Below are 26446 nucleotides of genomic sequence, written 5' to 3'. Positions count from 1 at the left end.
CTCTACATACTACTCTATCCTCCTTTTATGGTCCAAGCTATCATCCAGCTGCAAAGATCTTCCTTCAGTGTATCAAAGGTGCCAAGTTCTTTGCTTTGCTTCCACATGGAAGGTTTTCCCCTAGCCAGTGTCCATTTATACTTTTTGTCCCAGCTTCTTCCTCTAACAGTGTCACTGTGTGACACATAGTAACTGTTTAAAAAATATTTTTGAATAAATACATGAATAAAATTGTTCAAGATCCTGCTGTTATAATTATAATTGGGAAAATATTTAAATCATGGCCTTTCATCCATTAGGAATGTTCTCCTCTTTCACCTTTTTTATTTAGAATGAAACACATTAGATTTTGAGATCTGAAAAAAGTTTAATATTTATATTTGGCATGGCTATCATAACTCATCTATTTACCTCCTCAACCAACCCAACCATAAAGGTTTATATCTAGGTTTTCACTTTATAATAACTAATTAGGACCTCTACATCAATTAAATCAATGATAAATACAAACAACTGCTAGTAGTCAAAAGGGCTACTTCTGAATGTGATAAAATCTATCAGGAAAACAGTACCAAAGCTATGTTTGATCATGGGAGTACAATCTTAAGACTTGATCAAATTTCACTGAGTAATGAAACATTACATTAAGCAGGAATTATTTAAAAATGAGCACGATGACATGACTGCTACATAAATTCTTCAATGCTTTCATCTTATTCCCTTCTACACACACTTATCTAGTCAACGTAGATTTTCTTGTATTTAAATTGTTGCTTAAATGTTATTTAAAAATTTTTTATTTGAAGTTTTTAATGCAGAGGCACCTGGGTGGCTCAGTCAGTTGAGCATCCGACTTTGGCTCTGGTCACGATCTCATGCCTCGCAGGTTGGAGCCCCGCATTGGGCTCTGTGCTGCCAGCTCAGAGCCTGGAGCCTGCTTCAATTCTGTCTCCCTCTCTCTCTGCCCACCCCCTTATCGTACATGCACTCTCTCTCTCTCAAGAATAAACATTAAAAAAAAAGTTTTTAATGCATATTTGCTATCTATCATAATATGATACAGAAAATGTATGAAGCCAATATAAAATTCAATTACTAAGGATAAAAATTTTATTAACAGGTCTCAGTTTCATTCTCTAAATAAGAAATATGATTCATATTTATTAATTTGTTCAAAGATACCACTAACATGTAGCTCTTCAGAGTAATTAAAATGTATTCTTATGCTATAAACATTTTTATTGTTTTACTACCCACTGGATTTATTATTCAAAAAATTATGAGCAACACTATGATCAATTTATACCTAACAATAAATGATGTATTCTATGAAAAACAAATGTTTTCAGAGTCAATATAATCACAACATACCCTTCTTGGACTCATGTGTTCATTTACAGTTTGCTTATAATTGCTTCATAGAGATAGGAATTTGTACATTACAAAAGGTTTTATTGATTTATTAGTTACAGAATATACTAAGCATACTCAGAAAACTGGAAAAGCTAGCTCTCGGGCTAATATCATATAACAGCAAGTTGTAGAATACTTCAGAGCAAAATCAGAGTGTTGGCACAGGAAAGATAAAAGGTATAAGCTGGACTAGCAAAGATTAATGTTTATTAAGTCAGCCAACATAAGCACATCAGGTCTTAGAGTTGTATGCTTTGCTCATGATGAGAAAAATATTTACTTAATTTTTTTTTAACGTTTATTTATTTTTGAGACAGAGAGAGACAGAGCATGAACGGGGGAGGGGCAGAGAGAGAGGGAGACACAGAATCAGAAGCAGGCTCCAGGCTCTGAGCCATCAGCCCAGAGCCCGACGTGGGGCTCGAACTCACGGACCGTGAGATCGTGACCTGAGCTGAAGTCGGACGCTTAACCGACTGAGCCACCCAGGCGCCCCTTTACTTAATTTTTAAAAACATACAGTTTCTATAACGAACTATTAAATTTCCTTTTTTGAAAAATGTTCTCTTATTTGAAAATATGTAAAGAAACCATTAACATTTATTTAATATGCTTGAACACACACTTTTTCCAGGAAATGATTTTTTTCTTTCAATAATTTATATCCTAATTTAACTCATTCAGGTAATTTATTTCACTTTATATGTGTTGGGGGGGTGGTTAACAAATCAAGTATTTTAAAATGTATTTTTGAAAGGGGCGCCTGGGTGGCTCAGTTAAGTGTCTGACTTCCTCACAGGTCATGATCTTAGGGTTCCTGAGTTTGAGCCCCACGTGGGGCTCTGTGCTGACAGCTCAGAGCCTGGAGCTTGCTTTAGATTCTGTGTCTCCCCTTCTCTCTGCCCCTCTCCCACTCACACTCTGTGTCTTTTCCTCAAAAATGAACATTAAAAAATGTATTTTTGAGAAAATAAATGTCCTTTGAACAATATAAAGTGTGTTAAAATTGATGAGTAAAAAAGGTGTGCAAAACTATATAACAAAATTCTCTAAAGCATCATTTTTTCCTTTTGTAATTTAAAAATTCATAGGAGATCCTGCAGTCAAAGGTGGTAATGTCTGTTCTGACTTCCATTTTTGAAGTAAAAGCATAAAATTATTATTAAACATTTTTTGCTCATTGTTATTTTATTTTGGCTTTTAAGATGGATTACTTTGATAACTTGTGACTGGATATGAATGAGCAAGGTGGAGGTTAAGCAAAAATCAGCATAGCATGTTCACAACTCAATATCTTAGGTGGTTAATCATTCAGTTGAACATAGCTCATCAACATGTTGTTTTTTACTGTATTTTTCTTTCTCACTTGTAAATTGTTTAATTTCCACCACTAATGGACCTCTAAATACTCAGAGGACGCAGAAAGTACATTGATGCTGAAACACAAATTAATGTGGATATAATGAGAAATCTGTAAGATTTATCTATTCTCTTCGCCAGCTCTTGAAATTGTGTTCTCATATCACCTTATTTAGTAGCTGTTACTTAAAAAAAAAAGGACACGAAATATTGGAATAATTAAACTTAATTAATCTTTAGCTATATTGAAGTAAAGACCAAAATATCTATAATGTGCTATTTGTGGATATATTCCAGCAAACAGAGGCTAAGAAACTCTATTATTTCCTTTTTAAAAGTAAAATGTTAAAAAAATAAATAAAAGTAAAATGTTAAGAATTCCAAATATAATCTCACAAGCAGTTATTTAATGTTACTAAATTTTAATCTACTTTTTAATATGTATTTATAGTGTCTAAACCAAACAATACACCACAAAAAAACTTAATAAATTATGTTTTTTCTTACATGGTTGAAGTAAGTCAAATACCATGTGGTGTTACATATTGTGAATATTAAAGATTGCACTTAAATAAAATTATAAATCAATGCAAATTAACTTCTTTTTCTTCTATCAACCAAAGGGATGCTCACAATTCTACCTAGAGAATATCTATTACTACCAAAGGGATTCAAGAGTCAAGAAAGGCTAGGAAACACTGCTGTAACACTGCTGAGGTTTTTCATCATTTTAAACCCAGAAAAGTTTCAATTAATGATGGAGGAAGCGAGTCACTGATCTTCATACTGCCAAGTGAAACACAGCAAGCTAGAATAACTGGTTAGTTTTATTAAGGCATCTTATTAAGATGGCTTATTAAGCTACTCACTATTGTTTTCACAGGGCTTTAGACTGATACTAAACTTTAAAATGTAGGATTCTTTCCTTCCTAACTTTCATAAAAGTCATATATAATTAGCACTGAATGAAATTTTCTAATGTCAACATTTCAAATTTTGATTAACAGGGAATACAAATCAACCTTATTCAAGTTTAATTCAAAAGACTGGCAACATCCTTTGGGAGTCTAGTAGAGATAATATTCAATGCACCTTCAAACTTCAGACTAAGCCAGGGGCCTACAAAGTAAAAGTAATATTCAACTTATTAAGCTAGCATCGTCACAGTAATTTTCTCTACCTGCTTTATGTCTGATTCATAAAAACCATACATTCTCAAATTGAAATCAACATTTAGGGTCTAGAATGTAATCCGGACCACCTTACTGTTAATAGGTATGACGACTGATCTACACAGACGATCGAAATGAAGACAAAGTTAACGGTTGACAGAGGTGGTATGGGTAATGACCATGATGTAAGAAACATAAAGTCAGACAGTGGTAGACACTCTGGAGAGTGCACAATTAAAAATGTGGTGAAATTCCCAAGGGTGGAAGAACCATAGTTGTTCAGTTCCACGATACAACTCATTTCTGAACATGAAACACCAGTCAGTAGAAATCACACAAGCTAAGGTAACTTAGTAGGTTTTCATTATTATTTTTTTGAATAAGGGTAAACCAGGAGTGTTTTCTTTTTTTCCTCCAGCAGTGTCTTTTTCATCTTTTATAGAGTGTTCAGGGCTAGAACTAGGGTGAGGTGAGGGAGGCACTCAATCCAGGTGAAAAATTTAAGGGAGTATTAAAAAAAAACCCCTCAGTCATCAAGGTAAATAATATTTCAATCAGTATTTTAAAAAATCAAAGTTAACATAAAAATTTTATTATAAACAAAATACCAAAATTTAAATGAATAAATGATTAGTACTTACTATAATATGGATAAAATTCCTAAGGCAAAACATCTTTATATTGTAGTGAATTTCTTTAAATGATGAGTTTTGATAAAAGGTTGAATGGTTTAGGTCTATCTGCTATCACTTATATAAGCATGGAATATTTGAGTAAGAGAAATTTCTAAAGTGAATTTTAATACAAATCCCTAAATATTGTTCGAAGAAGGTACCTGATATCCTAAATCCCCATGTTTAAGCTTTCCCTGATTTTTAAGGTCTAAACTCCTTCGCATATGCTAAGTAAGTTTCCCCAAACTAGACTGCCTGATTCTAGTGCTAAAGTAGCTACTTTTAACTCTTTGTATGGCTGATGGATGGCCTTTGCTTGAATTAATCAGCCTGGGGGTTATAAGGTGATGACTTTCTAACATTTTATCTACATTTATGGACTGTCATTCTTTTGTAAAAAAAGAACTTCTTCAGGGGCACCTGGGTGGCTCAGTCAGTCTGACTTCAGCTCAGGTCATGATCTCACGGTTTGTGGGTTCAAGCCCCGCATGGGGCTCTGTGCTGACAGCTCAGAGCCTAGAGCCTTCTTTGGATTCTGTGTCTCCCTCTCCCTCTGCCCCTCCCCCGCTCATGCTCTGTTGCTCTCTCTCAAAAATAAATAAACATTAAAAAAAAACCCTTCTCCCTTTTCATCTTCTTTTTTTAATGTGTATCTATAGACTTTAAAATGTGAAAAATATTCAGGGGCGCCTGGGTGGTTCAGTTGGTTAAGTGTCCGACTTTGGCTCAGGTCATGATCTTACGGTTCATGAGTTCGAGCCCCATGTCAGGCTCTGTGATGACAGCTCAGAGCCTGCAGCCTGCTTCAGATTCTGCGTCTCCCTTTCTCTCTCCTTCCTCTCTCTCTCTCGATCAAAAATAAACATTAAAAAACATTTTTTTAAAAATGTGAAAAATATTCTATAATCAAATACAGTTTTCTCCTGATGCATAAATTGTGCCAAATTTGGTCAGTGGAAACCTTTCCAATCTACCTCCAAAGGTTAACAATTTTCATTAGTTTCTGGTTTATCCTTCCTATTCCTTTTATTCCTATTTTTCACACAAAAGGTAGAATATTATAAGTACTTGATTTTTTTCAGTTAGTAATATGCCCTGAAATCACTCAGTAGCAGTTTATAGACATCTTCCTTTCTCTCTCTCTACAGCTGCATTGTATTCCACTATGTAACTATGTCATAGTTTATTCAACTACTCTATCTGGATTACTTCTGTTTGCTGTTAGAAAGAATCCTGTAATCCCTATGTTGTTTCATATTCATAGAGATATATATTCAGGATAGATTCCGAGAAGCAATTTTCCTTAGTCAAAGAGTAAGTGCATATGTAATTTCGTTAGATATTATCAAATTCTCCTTCACAGGGTTTTTACCATTTTGCATTCTACCCAGTAATGTATGAGAATGCATAGAATCCTTTTTACTTCCAGTTTCTAAGATCTATATGAAGAATCTCTTCTTCCAAAGTTACATGGTATTTACTTTCTGTCTCTGAGGCTAAAATTTATTATTTTTCTCACTATTTCCAGTTCCAAAAAGGTGATTATAACTTTTTATTTGAAATGCGTAATATGAGTAGAAGATATATTTTTCAGTCAATGGCTTACATTTATAGAGTGCATTATACTTTTCAAAATACTTTTATGCACATGCATCATATTTGATCCTCACAGCCACATCTGGAAGTGTATCAGTTCTACCTTCCAGATGGGGATTCTGAGAAGGAACACAATTTAATGACTTCTACATACCCAGTTAATGACAACCAAGGGTCCTGTTAGTTCACTGATACTTCTGCAAGATACTAAGATGCCTCCCCTTTAACTTTCAATTCTAGTGCTTTGATTTATTATACGTTAGTGTCACTTATTAGATAAAACTATTAGGCATAGAGACTTACTAATTATATTTATTTCACAAGTAGTAGAAATATGAAAGCTATTAATGAGTTATTTAAATTCATATGTTAAGCTTATTTTGGATAATAAAGCTTAAATTTTATAAACTATAAAGGGCTAACCAAATCTAAGAATGCAATTTATTCTAAAAAATATACCATCTTTTAATTCAGAGTAAGATTCACTTATGGAAGCATAGGTAACAAGTTAGAATATAATGAATTACCTTTTAATATATAAGCAATTATTAGGAATTTGTAAAATCTTAGAAAATCAGACACAAAGTAGCAAAAGTGTAATTTTAGACATTAAAGTTCAAAGGCTTCCTTTGTACTAAAAATGTCTCTTTGCATTCTCTGAAAAGGGTGGGAAAAAAGTTCTATTTCAAGTATAAAATATTTTGGCCTAAATTTTTAATTAGATTGATTCATCCTTGAGAATGCTAATATATATTTATCCTATCAAAAGTGAGCTTCAAGAAAATATTAAAGGATGACATTAACAGACATTATAAATTGAAAATCCTCAAACAGAAGCAATGAAATCAGTAAGTGTAAATATAAACCCTGATTTTGGTCTCTTTTTCACAATGTAAACACTTTTCCATGAATACAATCTGTATGTTAAAGATGTCATTTATTTTTGAAGTTGAAAAATAACAAAAAGACTTTAGACCCACATATAAAAGGTACTCTTTTTATCCTTTCTGAGACATTGACCTGTATACTCATTTAAAAATGAACACCACATCTTTACGTTATTAAATCTTTGTTTTGATCTATTAGTATTCACCAAAGTGCCATTTTATAAAACCTCACACTGAATAGACAAGGCTGGAGGTGACCATCTGCAGCTTTAGAGTCTGCGTTTGAATTGATGAAAAGAGCTTTGTGTTTTCATTGCCAAGTTTGATTCTTCCAGTCATTAGGCATTCCCCTCAGATCGCATCAATGAAGCCGTGCTCTCTTACACCCATGTGTTAAATTCTCTTCTCCTCATGGTTTCCTTTGCCAGCTCTACTCAAGAATGACTATTGGGTCTTAGCCACATTCTTCTCACAGCTGTGTTAAAAAAGAGCATCAGAAAGTCTTCCTAAAACCCATATGTGTATCTGGTCAGTTCTCTGTCTTAGGGTCACCTCACATTGTGGTGTGATTATACAGAGATTCATTCTTGTTCTTGAACTGTGCTACTCCACCACTCTGGGAAAGATTAGGCCCTCCAGTCAGTAGGGGAGAACTTCTTGGAAGCCTGATGTGAAATATACACAGCTCAGAAGGCAAATTAATTTAAGGAGGAAGGCATTTCAAGATTTTAAATATTTATATATATTTTCACCATTGTGTAGCTTGTGAAATGGCAAATGGTAACATAAAGAGAAATAATTAATATATGCTTTCATATGCCTTTAGGATGCCGTTGTGTGCAGCAAAAGAAAACATCAAATGATGATGATGTTCCAAGGACTATTAGTTTGAATGGTATAAATGCCCAAGCAATTAAAAAAAATTAAAATTCTTAAGTTTAGTAAGTTCCAAAATACTGTTCACGATGTAATTTTTGGAGCCTTATTTTTCACTTTTAGTCTTTCTGCAGAAACATCTGAAAAATAATCTATAGTAGTATAACTATTATTTTCTCATACTCAGGTTAAGAACAACAGAAAAAAACTGTTTGTTGAGTTGCCCAAGAATATATAACAATATGAAGAAGAAAGAAGATCACTTCAGCTACTACTACATACTGTATTGTTACAGAATGATTTTTTTCTTTTTAACTATAAATGATCAAGAATGAAGTTTATGTATGGACAATGTTTGTGACTTTACCACTAGTTAAAGCTACACTGAAATAAGCAAGAGGTTCTTTTATTCTATATTTTTCGAGGGCCAAGGTGCACATGTGCAAATCCCTGACTTATTGGGGAGAAATAACTAAACATGGAATGTTAGAATCCAAGTGAAATCAGTATTTCTACTTGTTTTTGGGTTCAATTTAGGTCTTATCTAATTATATTTTGGGAATAAAACCTATACCTAGTAAGGAAGTGTACATCAGATTTTAGGTGGGTATACTAAGGATTTATTAAAAGAAAATCAGACCTTGATTTATATAAAAATGTAGACTTTTCTATACTAACAGAGAGATACATCATATTAAATTTTCTATGTGTTTAAGAAAATAAAGAAGAATAGGGAAAGCAAGGACAAAGTTGTGAATGAGCTGGCAAGTATAATGAGGTTGAGCAACACCCAAGCAGGAATGATGAAAACTTCTTAAAATTTCATTTTTACAACAGCTTCCCTTTTCCTTTTTTACTACAAAATTATTCTAAAGTACACTAGTGGTTAGTATTATTAAGTAAGAAAGTTAAAATCACCTTACATATCTTATTTTTATCAGTTCTAAAACTATTCTCAGGTAAGATGGATGGATGACTTCAGCTGTCTTCACAGAAGTACCTGGGAGCTGTGTAGCTTGTCAAGGGTTAAACAGTAAGAAGGCTTTAACTGGGGCTAAGAACAGAACCAAGGAAAAGGATACTTGTCAGATCATATGGCCACTCTAAGGAAATTACATTTCATATAAACGTGTGAAAATCACATTTGAATGTTTCTGAGGCATAAGAACTCCTGTTTTGTTTTGTTTTTTAGTCTGTCAAGTTCTAGTTAAAAAGTATATGATTTTCATCATTAAGTGGATCCTATAATTTCCCTACAATGACAGTAACTTTATTTCTGATTTTTAATTACTATAACATTGGATTAATGAAAAACAACAAAAATTACTGCATTTTATTTAGTCTTAAACGGAAACAGCATGGATCTCTCTCATATTTTACGCCTTTGTTCTTCTTCTCTCATTTTTTTTCCATTGTACTCATCTGAAACATGTTTTATCTATCTTAGTAGGCAGAAATGTGTATTAGCCCAACTCTAGATCACCTATTTGAAGACAGGTTCTGAAATGAAGAAGCAGATGAAATATAAGCAGTCACGCTGTAATTTTACTTTTTTAGTCCCTACTCTCAATCTTTTTATGATTCATTCCATAAAGTTAACTATACAAGGGAATTTATCAGGGAAAGTGAAGATTCTTAGATTTAGAGAATTTTTTTTCTTCAGCCTCCACCCTTTACTTTACACTTCATTAGAATTTTTCAAGTTCTGGGTTAGGCTTCAATTTTAATAATCCTACATTAATCCTTCCCTGGTAGAGAGGAATGCCATAGACAATTAACACTATGTTTCTTTTTCATGTCAAAGTGAGACATTCTCTAAAGATAAAGGTGTAAGCCCAAGTCTAATTTTTATAAAAAATATAATTACATATCTATCAAACTTGGTATCTCTGTGTGTGTGTGTATATACATAAGTAGCTCTAAAGAAATTTACTTTATGTACGTGTACTCAATGGATGAGAAAGGTGATCCATTATACGAATGTATGATAAAATTAAACTTTTTATAAAATACATACTTATTGGATAGTGTATAAGAAGGTTTGTCTTTCATAAGTTAAATATATATTTAATTTAAAAATGTTATCATTTACTGAAATCCAGAATATTAAACTCTTAAAAAGCATAAAAATGACAATATCTAATTGGATCTAGATTCAGAAGGTGCCCCCAGAGCTGACTGGGAAGTTTATCTGCACATAGATTATCACAAATAAATTGACTTATTATTTGCTGAAGTATATGTATCATATCTCACAGAGCTTTTAAATCTCAAACACAAAATCTCAAACACTTCCAGAAGTTTTAAATCCTCCCATTTATTGATAACAGTCAAAATCAACTTTCAACCTTATATTAAATAATTTGCTGATTTAAAGCTTATGCTGAGTTGAGAATTTATGAGACTTATTCTTTGATTCAATCAACAAGTATTTACAGTGTTCAGACATGTGTACTATTGCCTTGCAACTTATAGTCCAACTGAGAATTTATTAAAAAAAGAAAACATCACAGGTATAGTTGGCAAGAAGCAGAGTAATTTTAATGAAAACAATACAACTGTATTAATCTATGTAAAGACATATTACCACAATTAGTTTTTATTGTGATTAAAATCAAAATCTGGAGCCAGCAACAAAACTAAAAAATTTAGTGATGTATTTTGATGAAAATCATACGCTTCTTAAAAAAAAATAAGAATACAGGCTTTTTTTTTGCTTTTTTTTTCCCCCTCTAAGCCAAGAAACTGTAGAAATGCTCTGTTCCCCTTCCCAGCACTCAGAGTCATCTACCCTGTTTTATAATTCAACCTGCAAACAGATTAAGCAGCTGAGTTTGTGGAAAGTATGTTTGCTCTACGCTAAGAACCCTTGTGTGGCACTATGGCGACTCCCCTGACACCTCGAAGAGAACTACAGACAGTTCTTACCCATCAGCAGGGAAACCGGGCTGAGAATTCACAATTTCTTTGTAACCTCAACTTCTTCACAGAAATCAGTATTTGACCAAGAGGCAGGAAAGACTTTTTGTTAGCTTACATGTTCTTCTTCTTCTTTTTTTTCTGTCAATACCACTGAAAAGCTTAGGATGCCCTATATTGCAAAAGGAAATGTTTTATGCTGATCTTTTATACTTTAATTATGCAATTGGAAATTAGAACACATGTAAATAGTAAGTACTTGTTTTTTTTAAGTATGGAAAGAAAATTTTAAATAGTGACATTTTTTCTTGAAAACACATGTAAAAGTTTACAACTTTTGTCCTACATCTTTTTGTCTGATCTATTTCTTATATAGTTAAAGTTTATGAGGGATTTCAATCATATCAGTGTAAATCTGGTCCATAGTAAAGATGATATGTGATAAAAGTTACCTCACTGTAAAATCTAGAAGCTTCTGAGATCTTCTACCCTTATAAGCCTGGTTGTAAATACTTTTAAGTAATTATGTGTAGCTTAGGTATGTTAAGTATAGTCAAATATGTTTTTAAAATCCTTTGGAAAACTTTTGTGCTAGGCCACAAGAACCATATCTATAGACAGAAAGACAGATGGGAAATAAAATATAGCATAAGGAATAATAGAGTCTTAAATCTCTAATAATGATAAAAACATCACTTAATGGACTGGTGTGTCAGTTTTCTCTTTAATAAATGAGGATTATGAGTGGTCCTTGGCAGAATCATTAAGAGAAACTTTTCTTACAAAGTTCCTGTGGTGGTAACCTGCTCTTAGTTCTCTCCTACTTCCACACAGCTCACCAAAATAAGTGTATCCAGGATTAGCCAAACAGCAACTTAAAAGCTAAATGATAATGTGCTCTTCTTCCACAATCATACACATTTTTAAAAAAGAAGTACCTGAAGACAGTAATGCTTAACCCAAGGGAATGGAAACTTTAGGCTTTATGACACCTGGGCCAAGAAGTTTTTTGTTTTTTATTTAAGATTTTATTTTTGGGTAATCCCTACAACCAACGTGGGGCTCAAACTCACGACCCCAAGATCATGAGCTGCATGGTTTCTGAGTCTGCCAGGCGCCCCCTCCCCCAAGAAGCTCTTGGACAATAATGTCTGATATTCACTATACTTTTCCCTATCAGTGTTTCTGCCTAAAAATATTGGCTAGTTTCTAGATGGTAATTCTGTACCGCTTTCTTCTTCAGGAATATTCCTATAGGTCAAAAAAAATTAAGAAATTCTTTTGACTCTAAAAGAAAATATAAATTTAAAATTCTACAATTATTAGAAATTGTATATAGTCTCTCTCCACTATTACTGAAGATTTCAGGTCTTTTAAATGTAATTAAACTTGATGGAAGTTGGTGGTTAGGACAAGGGCTAAAAGGGCTAAAAGCTGATCACTAGAAAGTCCCATATCCTGACTTTGAGAAGAGTGCTAAGAGTGGCGGTGCCAGTGAGGGAGGCAGTCAGGACTCACCGCAAAGCTCACACTTTTCCAGGAAACTCTTCTACTAGCACTGGGTACTGGGTTGGTTGAAAACTTTTTTTATCTAGGGCTTAAAGTAGATGAGTGCACATTTGAAATTTTCCTGTGTATTCCTGATCTGAACTGCTTTTACTTTATTCTGTCATCTCATCAACCTATTAAATTGTTCTAGTTCATTTATTCAGAAGTGTTTACAGAGTACCAACTTTATATCAGGCATCTGAGTGAATATGTGGAGGGAATGTGGACACAAAGATGAAGAGAACAGCGTCCATGTCTTGGGAATGCTCAATGGTGGGTAATTTTGCAGGGAGTCAGATAGACAGGAAAAATATAAACAAAGCAGTTATAACACCCAGATGATTAAGACCTCTAACAAAGGTATGGACTAAGTACTATGAAAACAATAAGGGGCACCTGGGTGGCTCAGTCAGTTAAACACCCAACTCTGGATTTTGGCTTAGGTCATGATCTCATGGTTGGTGAGTTCAAGCCCCGCATCAGGCTCTGTGCTGACAGTGTGGAGGTTGCTTTGGATTCTCTGTCTCCCTCTCTCTCTGACCCTCCCTGCTCTCTCTCTTTCTCTCTCTCTCAAAATAAACAAATAACATAAACTTAAAAAAATAAAAAGATAAACAACACAGAGGTAACTTAAATTAACATCTGACTAAAGAGTAACAAAAATTTGACCAGGTACTAGAAGGGAGGAATATGCTTTAAGAAGAAGAAATAACATGTGCAAAGATATTGTGGTTGGGGTCGTGGGAGGAAATGATACCAGAAAAATGTGATAGACCTCATATGCCATGCTAAGTTGTTTATGCAATAGTGTGTAGGGGATGAAAGGACCCTAAACATTTTAAATAGGGAAGTAATATAACCTGATTTAAGTTTTAGAAAAATTAACTCTGATGGCAGTGAGGAAGGTAAACTTGCGAGCTAGAGGCAGGTAAACTAGTTTTATGATTATTTCAATAGTCTAGATGAGGGATGATGAGGGCCTGAAGTTATGCAATTAACAAGTTAGCATGGAATAGAGGGAATCAGGTGATTCTCAGGTAGGAAACAAAATAGAGATTGACAGCAAAGTGCATGTGAAAAGTAAGAAACAGTGAAGGAATCAGGACAGTGCTGAAATTGCTGAAGACCATTAGTGAGACAGGAAATACAGGAGAATGGAGAGGGCTTTGTTTTCAAGGGAGGAATTTTTAACAAAAATACTATGGCAACACACAGAAGAGAGTGATTTAACTTTCTAGAAAGTTGAAGAAGACTTTGTACAGAAGAGATACTTGAACTAGTTGTGTTATTTTGATGAGCATGATTATACTAATAATTTATAGAATATTTATAATAATAAAGTAACTGGCACTGAACTAGGTATTTTAGATGGTATCCAGGTTATTACTCATATCAAACCTGCCTGTGAAGGCAGTATTACCGTTTGAATTTTTCAACTGAGGAACTTTTGCTTCCAGGGGTTATGTAATTTGCCCCAAATCTCACAGGTAATAAGTAGGAAAGCAGGGATTGAAATATAGGTCTGTCTGATTTGACTACAAAGGCTGCCTCTATCCTCTATGCTGTACTGAATCTTCCTGGATGAGTAAGTTTTTCATGGGGGAAAAGGGTAAAAGGTGCCAAGCAGAGGAACCCATGTATATAAAGGTATTTAGTCTTGAAAGACAGAGCCCTTCTGAAGAATGAGATATTGCAGTGTGGAGTGAAACGGAAAAAGAAGGAGAAACTATGCAACATGCATTATTCTAAAGGCATTATGTGTTTATCTCATCTAATTCTTACCACATTATGAGGTGGCAGTATTATTATCCATATATTATGATCTACATCAGCACAATGTTTTAAAATAAAATGTCCAGGTTCACATACCTACACATTTTGAATCCAGATCCTGAGCTTTTAAACCGCTATGCTATATTACCAAAGATATAGGAGTATCTTATTGTTTAGGATGATCATGTATTAGTTTTATAATAAAAATATAATTAGAAATGGGCCATCGAATTTTTTAGTTAGGAAATTACTGGTAATCTTAAAAATAACAATTTCAGCATAAAACTTAGCCACAGTGTATTGAGTAGCACAACAGTGAATGGGGATTGAAAAATATGATAGTGAACATAGATCAGTCATTCAAGAAATTTGGTTGTGAAAGGAAAAGGGGAAATGTGGACCTTTTTAGTTTACATTGTAATTACTGCCTAGAATACTGACATATTTACAAAGGACCTTCAAAAATAATTACTAGTAACAGTAATTTCAGATTATATGGAGAATATTAATACCATCTAACAAAGTCTTATAAGTTGGCTTCCTGGAAGGTTATCCTTTTAAACGCAATTATATAGGTTGATGCCCACATTAACTGTAATGAATATATACTGCCCAATGGAGGGAAATTAAAAATAAAATACAGTAGGTTGAATATGAACAGGAAAGCCTCGTAATATTTTATCTAAGTCTTACTGCTGGAAATCAGAATAAAAGATTTAACATTTACCTCAAAATTTAACATTTAAATTACATAACTGTTTCATTTAAGCTCTATCCACTGGTATCATTCCATTAAAACCTTTTGATCTGTCTGTTGTTAAATATGAAGAATAGGACAATATAGTAATTTTTCAAAAGGTTAAACCTGTTCAACTTAAAGCATTATCTGAGATGATGTTATTTCTACTTCTTGGTATACAAAGTTTTTTTTTTTATTTTTCACAAAATAATAATAATAGTTGAGGAGATGTAAAAAATAAGAGGTTGATGACGTTTCCAAAGATTTTATAGAAATCTAATTGGTCTCTGGGAAACAGTGTTTAAGGGAATTTTAATCATGAATACAAATTAAAGATTATATGTAAAGAAAACTCTGAAATTTGTAATTATTTGTAGACTTTAAGAGCTAAATTAGATTCTGACTGTCAAAAGTTATTGATTTGTAATCTACAATGAAATGAGATCTACTTATGTATCTTAGTGTTTTTAGAATGTTAATGTACATTGTGACTAACTGGGTAACAGTTTCTGACTGAACATAAACCTAATCTTTAAACCTACAAAAAATATAATACTTACCATAAATCACAAATTTCAAGATAACCTGATTGTAAAGATTTTAATAAACATGAATAACTCCTAATCTGTTTTAAAATTGGTCTTAACTACAGATTTACCTGACTTTGGGTTACTATTGAAAGCATAATTTCCAGGATGTTGGGGAAATTTTTGAGATGACTTACTTTCAAATAAGAAGTGTAAGAAGAAAATTTGAAGTTAGCACTACTTCATACTGTGAGACTGAAAAAAATAATTAAGGAAAAAGGTATGTCTTACAAATTAAAGACAATTAAGTGTTGTAATGACATAATGCTATTAACAATACTTGAAGATGGGCTCAGTTAAAATGACAAGTTCTATTACATTAAAGCTGCCTTAGGAAATTCTGCTACAATGTTCAAGTCCCATAAATTAACAAGTGATTTCTTTGTATGATATATGTTAACATTTTGCTAGCTATCATAAGGCTGACTTGTTTTGTAGCTTTATTTAAATTTTAATAAAAATGCAAAGATCATGAGAAATAAACAAATGTAATTATGCACTGTGAAAAGCTGTATTGAATACTTCAGAAGAACAAAACGTGAAAATTAATTCCACTGTAACTATTCTACGTGCCTCGAGGTCTCAGCTTACAAAGTCACTCACAGATGATTTCAACTCAAGCAGGATTATCACAAAGCTAAATAAGTAAAGTTGATTACATGACCACCTCTTCCCCTTGCCAATAACTTTACTTATTACCTATGAGAGGAGTTTTTCATGTATGGCCTTCATGAACTGATGAAGACCAGTTATTAAGTACAGGTGGTTTGCCCTAAATAGTGGCCATGATTTTCAAGTAAATGACCCCAAATATGGATATGATAGGCAATCTAAAAAATAACAAAATTCATTCTTCTCAATCTCCTTTGTCTGAAACCACCAACAGTATGAATAATAAATACTATATTATTTTAGTTGTCAAAAGAAAGTGTTCTGGTTTTGTTTTGTTCCAGGCTTTTGAAATAATGCAAGATCATTTTACTTACTTCTGAACTTTGTCATTGGCCGCTTGGGAGGCCTCCATGGCATGCTGAAGCTCTAATTCCATGTTTGCTCGATCTGTCAGAGCTTGCTGCAGTTGGATAGCCAGTTCCTCATTCTGCTGTTGAGTGATGGAAACAATGTTTTCTCTATTTTTTAAAGCTTCTTCATAAGTACCAAGGGTATGGTTAAACTGATCCTTCAGACTTTCTTCTTGGGATAAAGATTTATGTAAGCTGAGAAAAACATAAAAATAAATAATTTCAACATAAACATGCAGTCTTACTGACCAATAAACTACTTAACAAAAATCTCCAGTTAGATATACCCATTTCTAAAAGTCAGTTGAGACATACTTAAAAGGGTAAATAAAAATAACTTTTATATCACAATATTATCCTTGATAATTATTATATTTCTCTGCTTCTAGGCTGAAAGCTACCCAGACAAATGATTATTGATGTTACCAGAGCATACAAGAAGATGCTGCAAGATGTTAATTTAATTACATCAGTGTAAATATTACATTCAATTTTCTTTAAAAGGAAAGCAGAGAATTAGAAAATAAAGCACCTCTAGGTAAATAAAAGAATATAATAAGCTGACTGCAAAGAAGTGAGAAGTAAGAGAATGGGCATCAGTTTAGTAGATCCAGGGTTTCTTCCGCTGAGCACTTAACGAGAATGAATGAGGTTTGTACAAATACTGATCAGCCCATACACAGATAGAAATGAAGTTAAAATCACTAGTCTGACTGCACAAAAATAATATGTATTCAGATATACTTTCTTTTTGTTAATGAATCTCATGCCAAATATATCCACTCATTAAGTCATACAGAGAAATAGCATATAAATTAAGACTAAATGAATGCAGAAGAAAATGCAGACAAATAGAACCCTAAAATGCTAAAGGTCAAATCTTTGATATGTCATTACACCTACCACCTGAGGTTATTTTGAAATGGCACCAAGCACCTCACTCAATTAAATAAAGACATTTTGAAAATATAAATATTTAATAAGGGAAATTTAAAATCCACACAGGAGATGTTCTTTTTTTATTAAATAAAATCATTTCAGTATATGCATACAAAAGAAATGTCGACGGGAGACTTGAAGTAAAACAACCTAACTATATAATACAGATTGATGATGTGAAAAAAAGTAATATAAATCTTAAAGCTGCAAAAAGCTAGTCAGGGAACTTTAGCACTGGCCAAATATCCAGTCTGATACTTTATTTAAAACTGTTCAAACTAAAGTAATTATAAATTTCTTCTTTTGTTTAAGTAACCTATAAATCTCTCCAGTGTGCTCACTTTGTAGGTGTCACATAGAAATAAGGACATACAACAGGGACACTTAGCATACCGAAATAAATTATTTCAAGATTCAACTTAGTTCCTAAGAAGAAAGACTATTATTTCTATTAAACTGTGGTCAATTGATTACCACATAAAAATAAGAATGATGTTTAGTGCCGTATTTGTAGAGTGCAAAGAAGTATCTTTATGATTCTCACACCTTGTTATTTACTAACCCTGATTTCAATTCTCAGTTCTTTCTACCAGTCCATATTCCTGTCTCTTGCCTATTTCCCTATTCTTTCTATGTTCTTTCACACTTTGATTCCTCTTATTCTATGTTCCAGTTTCCTTCAATCCACCCTCTTTGTCTACTTGAGAGATCCAAGAAAGACAAACTACAAACAAAATCAAAACCTTTAACAAGACAAGTTTATTTATGTTCTTTACATTTAAAAGATTATAACTTACATTTTAATTGTGAATTATATTTTAAATTACATAAAGTGCACGAATCTAAAGTATTCAGCTTGACAAAATGTAAAGAACAAAATATATAACAAACCCAGAAGATTCTCCCGTATTCCCTCCCAGTTAATTCCCCTCTCCCAAAGTAATCACTTACCAACATCTATTAAGATTAGTATTGCCTGCTTTTGAACTGTTTGTCTGACTTATTTTACTTAATAAGGCTTATGAGATTTGTCCTATTGTTGCATGCACTTCATTGTTGTTACTGCTATGAAGTATTGTTGTATAATGGAAACCAATTTTACAATAAATTTCATATATTGAAGAAAAAAAGTATTGTATAAATAGAAAACACAATATATTTAATCATTTCACTATTATGTTGCTATTAATATTTTTTTATTTTTGATTAAAAAATTTTTTTAAGTTTTTCATTTTATTTATTTAGAGATGGAAAGAGAGAGAGGGAGAGAGACAGAGAATCCCAAGCAGGCTCCACACTGGCAGCGTGGAGCCCAATGTGGGGCTGGAACTCACAAACCACTGTTAGATTATGACCTGAGCCAAAACCAAGAGTCTGATGATCAACCAGCTGAAGCCACCCAGGCACCCCAAAGTTTTTAAAATTAAAAAAATTTTTTTTTTAATTTGAGAGAGAGCATGAGCAGAGGAGAGGGGCAAAGGAGGAGAGAGAAAGAATCCCAAGCAGGCTCTACGCTCCGCACAGAGGCCAACATGGGGCTCAATCCCACAACTCTGGGATCATAACCTGAGCTGAAACCAAGAGTTGGACGCTCAACTGACTGAGCCACCCAAGGCACCCAAGGCACCCTGCTATAATATTCTTGTACATTACCTTTTGAAGGACCTAAGCACCCAAACCCCACTTTCTTGAGGTATAATTGACATAAGTACTCATTTCTGAAGTAGAATTGCTCCATAGGGTGTATGTATGCTCAGATTTAGTACATGATGCATAGAGTGCATAGAGTTTCCCCCAATGGTCCAACCAATTTACACTCCCACCAGCAATGTATGGGAGTTCCAATTGCTCTATATTCTCCCTTAGAGTAGGATTGCTAGTCTTTTTCACTATAGCCATTCTAGTAGGGGTACAGTGCAATTTCATTCTTTTCATATTGTCTTTTGCTGAATGTAAGTTCTTAATTTGAATAAAGCCCAATTAATCATTGTTTCTTTAATGGCAGTGTGCTTTTTGCCCTTTAAAAAAAAACTGTAGCCTAACCATTCCTATATATTTCACATACATGGTCTCATTTAAAATTCACAGTGAGCAGCTTCGTTTGAAAATTCTGCATTTGTCTATGATGTCCATGACACTACTCAGTATACTCTAGCCAATTAAATATGAAGAATCAATGTTTCAGGGGGACGTGGCTCAGTCAGTTAAGTGTCCGACTCTTGATTTCAGCTCAGGTCATGATCTGACTGTGAGATGGAGCTCCATGCTGAAAGCACGGGGTCTGCTTGGGATTCCCCTCTCTCCCCTTCTCTCTGCCCTCCCCTGCTCACCCTCTTTCTCTCACTCAAGTAAATAAACATAAGGAAAAAAATCAATGACTTTTAAAAATTTCATCTTTATTAAAATCTTGGTATCCTGACTTCATTCTCTAATCATTTATCACTTACTAGTCTTCTATCATTTAAATTTTTTTTTCAAATTTACATCTCATTTTTCTATTGGATGGACCCATGACTGGGATCCTTTACTCTCAAGTTCAACAAGCTACTCATGATTCAGAATGCCTTGGAGACCTTTAAATTCCCATCAAGACTTTCTCAAACAGAAGCAATCGCTGGAGTGATCTTTTGAAACAATAAATCAGGGGTGCCTGGGTGGCTCAGTCGGTTAAGCGTCCGACTTCGGCTCAGGTCATGATCTCTCGGTTCATGAGTTCAAGCCCTGCGTCAGGCTCTGTGCTGACAGCTCAGAGCCTGGAGCCTGTTTCAGATTCTGTCTCTCCCTCTCCCTCTCTGACCCTCCCCCGTTCATGCTCTGTCTCTCTCTGTCTCAAAAATAAATAAACGTTAAAAAAAAATTTAAAAAACCCCAATAAATCAGATGATGTCATTTATAATCCTGCAGTGGCATCTCATTGCACTCAGAAGAAATCTCTCAAAGTAAAACAACAAATTGCCTATTTAAACTCACTAAACCTCACAACAACTTATGAGAGAAGTCCTATCAATATTAGATTTTTATAGAGAAAGAAATTGAAACAATCAGAGGGAAGTAATTTAATTAATCTCACACATCAGACAGAACCAGAATCTGAACCCACAGTCTTTCTCCCTGAGCTGAAATACTCCTCCCTACAGGCCACGGAGCCACAAAGTCTTGTATCATCTGTTCTCTCTTCCTCCTCAACGTTTAGTCTGACATTCTGTTTTTAAGGTACATCAGGCTTTTTCCTGTTTGAGGATTTGTTTGTAATGCTGTCTCCTCTCTCTGACAAACTTCCTTTTTCATTTGGTCTCAGCATGAATACTGCTTTCTCAGATAAACCTTTTATGACTCCTCAATCTAAATTTTGGTGTTCCTTCTTCGTTATTCTGTTTCAGTGACCTTACTCTTTATCTTCTTAGAATTTTGAATAATTTGTAATTTTTTTTTCAGTTTCATCTTATGATCTACTTCCTAATTCCAACATATTAATACTCTATTTATAAAGGGCAATTTTTAAAAATGGGAACACAGGTGTTAAGAACATTGATAAATCAAGATGCTTGTATTCCTAAGGAAACTTTTTTATAGGAATAAAGATGAAATAGAGGGGAAAGATTCCCAGAATATATAAATCTATACCATTGAAGCATATTTTTGTTTTAGTGCTGGTTTTTCCCTCACAATGCTCTTCCCTAGGGCTACATTGTTTAGCTTTCTTCATAGAATCAAATCACATTTAACCTCTTTTCAATGTTATTGATTTTCAGATGCATTCTCAGCATGGCAGTAGCATTACAATTTTTTGGTCTTAAATGATGTTGTATTGGAAAATATTTTAAGCCATAGTAGAATAAATTATAAAACAATGGCAGAAGAGCCATTAAATCACTCTCAGAAATTCCAAGGCATGTGGCTTACACAATTTTGATTGACAAAGAACGGGAACTATTTCTGTTTATCATGAAGTTAATGAGGTAATATCATACACCAAGTTTCAATTCACTCTTCCAGTTTTCAAATTATGTAATTCTTTAATTTTTGTAATTTGTATAGAAAGTGAGATGTCTTCTTTTTCCTTATATATTATTTCTTTTTTTTAATGTTTTTTTCCCTTGCTATCATTTATTTTTTATAATTTACATCCAAGTTTATTACCACATGGTGCAACAATGATTTCAGGAGTAGATTCCATAAGCCCCTTACCCATTTAGCCCATTCCCCCTCCACAACCCTCTGTTTCTTCTCCATTTAAGACTCTCTTATGTTTTGTCCCCCTCTCTGTTTTTATATTATTTTTGCTTCCCTTCCCTTATGTTCATCTGTTTGTCTCTTAAATTCCTCATATGAGTGAAACATATATTTGTCTTTCTCTGACTAATTTTGCTTAGCATGATACCTTCCAGTTCCATCCATGTAGTTGCAAATGGTAGGATTTCATTCTTTTTGATTGCCGAGTAATACTCCATTGTAGATTTATACCACATCTTCTTTATCCATTCATCCATTGATGGACATTTCAGTTCTTCCCATACTTTGGCTATCATCAATAGCGCTGCTGTAAACATTGGGGTACAGGTGCCCCTTTGATACAGCACACCTGTATGACTCAGATAAATACCTAGTAGTGCAATTGCTGGGTCGTAGGGCAGTTCTATTTTTAATTTCTTGAGGAACCTCCATACTGTTTTCCAGAGTGGCTGTACCAGTTTGCATTCCCACCAGCAGTGCAAAAGAGATCCTCTTTCTCTGCATCCTCGCCAACATCTGTTGTTGCCTGAGTTGATAATGTTAGCCATTCTAACAGGTGTGAGGTGGTATCTCATTGTGGTTTTGATTTGTATTTCCCTGATGATGAGTGATGTTGAACATCTTTTAATGTGTCTATTTGCCATCTGGATGTCTTCTTTGGAGAAGTTACTGTTCATGTCTTTTACCCATTTCTTCAATGGATTATGTATTTTTTGGATGTTGAGTTTAGAAAGTGAGATTTTGAAAATATTTACTTAGTAATCTTTCATACTATAATTCTAATCCATGTCAAATGATACCGTACATGGTCTCCTGTGCTGTTCACTGCACTGAATCCAATAGCAGGCAAAGGGAGAATATACGTTTCCATGGGCATAGTACTAGTAAGTAGCATGTAACAGATTTCCTTTCTGGAGTGGTTTCTGTCTCAGTTTCAATGTCTCCTGCTCTATTCCCTGAAGTCTGCGGTTCTATTTTCCTAGTCCCCGACTCTCTGTACTGCCTCAGCTTAAAACATCTTGGAATTATCAAGTTTATGACCCACTTCTACATTCTGCTTGCAGATATTTATGTTCTCCTCAGCTTATCTGCTTACCTGCTTGTTGAACTCTTTTTCTCCCAACTGTAATGTCATACATGGATTCAGCTTATTCTTACAACTAGTACTTTTCCAATTATACCGAGTGTTGATGCTATTTTTCCCCGCTTCCTCTCTTGTCTCCATGATCAGGTATTACTTACGTCCTTGAGTCACTTTACTCATCATCCTATAGTATGCACTTACTCTTCTGGTTTCATTTGTTTACAGTAATTGCTCAATCAACCAAGTGTTCTATATACGTTACTTTAATTGAATACATATTTTCAAATTAAAAATTTAGAGGTGAGGGGGCACCTGGGTGGCTCCGTTGGTTAAGCCTCTGACTTTAGCTCAGGTCATGATCTCATGGTTCATGAGTTTGAGCCCTGCATCAGGCTCTGTGCTGACAGCTCAGAGCCTGGAGCCTGCTTCAGATTCTGTGTCTCCCTCTCTCTCTGCCCCGCCCTGCTCATGTTCTTTCTCTCTTTCAACAATAAATAAGACATTAAAAAATAAATTAAAAAAAATTTAGAGGTGAGATACCACAGTATAAACCAACAGTTCATAAAGAGAAGTAACTTTGTCCCCCAGGACATTTTGCAACATCTGGAGGCATTTTTGGTTGTCATAACTTGAGAAAGGGGGTACTACTGGCATTTCATGGGTAGAGGCCAGAGATGCTGCTAAACATCCCCCACTGCAGAGACAGAACCCACAAAAAAGAATTATCCAATCTTATGTGTCAAAAATGCCAAACTTGGTGTACATGCAAAGATGTTGGGTTTGGACTCTGAAGAAGTATATTCAAATTTCAGTCCTGTCATTTGACCTTAGGAAAATAGTTTACCCCTTTGTATGACCTTAGGAAAATAGTTTACCCCTTTGAGTATTAATTTTATCAACCCAAGAACAATGAGAAAAATCTCATGGAGTTCACAGGAGAACAAAATGTGGAGATTTGGCTATGTGAAAATATCTAGCACAATACCTGGCAAAGAATGGGTATTCATCCATGTATACTTTTTAAAATAAATTATTTATTTATAATTAACTTTATATAAAATCTTGTAATACCCAGACCTTTTATAAATACTTTTAAAAACAACTGCCTGTTTCTACAGGTTTTTCAGGAATTGGGGGAAGTAAACTAGTTTTCCTAACCTTTATCACTTACTGATAACATTCTTCAATCATTCTGGGAAAAAAAAAAGTCAGGTTTGGCTTGTTTTACTGAATTAAAATAAATAAAGATAAAGCAAGTATGAAAGGCAGAAGTATGTGCTACCTTGTCTTAAGTCTACATTTTCGGAGAGGATAGTGACTATGTTTACTTCCTGGTTTACTACATCAATTACTTTGATCTGAATTTCTGACCTATGTGATTTGCCTTCTCTCTGAAGAACTTCTTTTAACATTTCCTGCAAAACATGTGTTCTGGTGACAAATTCCCTCAGTTTTTGTTTATCTGACAAAGTCTTTATTTCTCCTTTAATTTTGAAGGATAACTTCATGGAATATAGAATTCTGGGCTGATGTCCCAAGTTTTAGTCTGACATTCAAGATGCTCCAAAATTCTGTTCTACTTTTCTTTTCAGACTTCTTCCTACCTACTCTATCAATATTTTTTATTCTAGTCAAATGGAAATGCAAACTCTTCTTTGAAAATGCCTTCATACTTTTCATTTTGGATTACTGCTTGTGCTATTGCCTTTACTTGGAATGCTCTGTTTCTGTCCCTCCACGTGCCCTATCACTACACTTCAAGATCTAGACAACTTGCAACAACTGTCACAAAGTCACACTTCATACCCTCCTTGCCTAAGGAGACACTTCTTCCTCTAAGTTTCCATACCCTCTCCATATCCTTTATATTATATTCATCATATTCATCACTTTCTACTATCCTTTGTAGCCATTGTAACCTGTTTTATCTTTCCTACTAGACTATAACATTATTTAAAGAAGGAACTATGTTTTACTCTTCTTTGCTTCCTTCTAGGGTCTAACATCGTGGCTACTCTTCAGGAGGCAGACAAAAACTTATTTATTGAACATTGCTGTTTAAATGCTCATTTGAGGGGCACCTGGGTGGCTCAGTCAGTTAAGTGTCAGACTTTGGCTCAGGTCATGATCTCACAATTCACGGGTTTGAGCCCCCTGTCAGGCTCAGAGCTGTGCTGACAGCTCAGAGCCTGGAGCTTGCTTCAGATTCTGACTCCCTCTCTCTCTGCCCCTCCCCAACTTGTGCTCTGCATATTTATGAAAAATAAACATTAAAAAAATTTAAAAATAAATAAATAAACAAATGCTCTCTATTCGAACAAGTGGCCTCCAGTATTATAAAAGGATTACATCAATTTTATTTCCCTTCCTTTTCTCCTTATCTTAATATACAGCCCCATATGCTCCATAATTTACCTTTACCCACACTTCACTCCATCACCTTTTTTGGGGAATATTTTAAAGATAAACCTTTTGTTTTGAGATCATTGTAGATGCACATGCAGTTGCAAGAAATAGTACAGAAAAATTTGGTGTCCTTTGTCCACTTTCCTGCAATGGTAACATTTTATAAAATTATAGTATAAAAGCACCACCAAGATATTGACATTGTTATAGTTCAGATAAAAAACAGTTATATCACCATAAGGATGCCTCATGTTTCCCCATCACTCCTTCCCCTCCTTAAACTCCAAAAACCATTAATCTGTTCCCCAAACCCATAATGTCGTTTCAAGAACGTTTTATAAATGAAAAGGTTGCTTTTGGGATTTTCTTTTTTCATTCAGCATAATTCTCTAGTGATTCATCCAGGTTGCTGCATGTATCAATAATTTGTATGTTCTGTTTTTTTTTTTTTTTGAGAAGATGGTACATTGCTTCTAAGTTGCCATTTTTGTGTGTGTAGAGTTAACAGTAATCCCTTATTTTTATATCTGTAAAGTCGATAGTACTATTCTCTGTTCCATTTCTGATATTGGTAAAGTGTTTTCTTTCTCTTCTTATCGTTATAATTTTCTTCCTTCTGCCTGCTTTTTTTTTGTTCTCTTTCTGGATTCTTCAGGTAGGAGCTTAGATTGTTGATTTGATATACTTCCAGTTTTCTTTATGTATTCATTTTAGTGTTATAGATTTACTTTAAGAACTGTTTTAGCTGTGTCCCACAAATTTTGGTATGTTGTATTTTTATTTTCACTCACTTCCATGTAGTTTATACAACTTCCCTTGAGACTTCTTCTTTGACTCATGGGTTATTTAGAAATGTGTGGTTTAGTTTTCAAGTGTTTGGAGATTTGCCTGTTATCTTTCTGTTACTAACATTTGTTCTGATTCTTTTGTGGTCGAAGAGCATGCACTATATGATTTCAGTTCTTTTAAGTTAATTGAGGTTTATTTTATGACTTAGAATATTATCTATCTTGGTATGTATTTTGTGGGCATTTATAAAAAAAAAAACACCAATCCTGCTATTGTGTGGAATGTCTAAAACTGTTGATTAGATCCTGGTAGTTGATGGTCATGTTGAATTCTATATCACTGGATTTTCTTCTGTCTAGTGAGAGAAAGGTGTCAAAATCTCTAATTGTAATTGTGGATTTGTCCATTTCTCTTTTCAGTTCTATCAGTT

General features: G+C 34.0%; 1 protein-coding gene across 7 annotated transcripts in view; it reads right to left on the bottom strand.

The window, feature by feature from the left end:
* MIPOL1 (mirror-image polydactyly 1) overlaps positions 1-26446 on the bottom strand; it is a 301649-nt gene that overhangs the window by 24846 nt on the left and 250357 nt on the right. For 6 of the 7 annotated variants that reach the window (XM_015061575.3, XM_015061576.3, XM_053224387.1 and 3 more), the window contains one exon: positions 16530-16760. In XM_015061575.3, the coding sequence (XP_014917061.3) occupies positions 16530-16760 (231 nt within the window). Of the gene's footprint in view, positions 1-16525; positions 16761-26446 lie in introns of those variants that run through there. The other variant, XM_027065610.2, reaches the window with a different exon arrangement.

The sequence above is a fragment of the Acinonyx jubatus genome, chromosome B3 (genome assembly GCF_027475565.1).
Source record: "Acinonyx jubatus isolate Ajub_Pintada_27869175 chromosome B3, VMU_Ajub_asm_v1.0, whole genome shotgun sequence".
Lineage (NCBI taxonomy): Eukaryota > Metazoa > Chordata > Mammalia > Carnivora > Felidae > Acinonyx > Acinonyx jubatus.
Note: the sequence above shows the minus strand (reverse complement) of the source record. Positions and strands in the feature narration are given on the sequence as shown.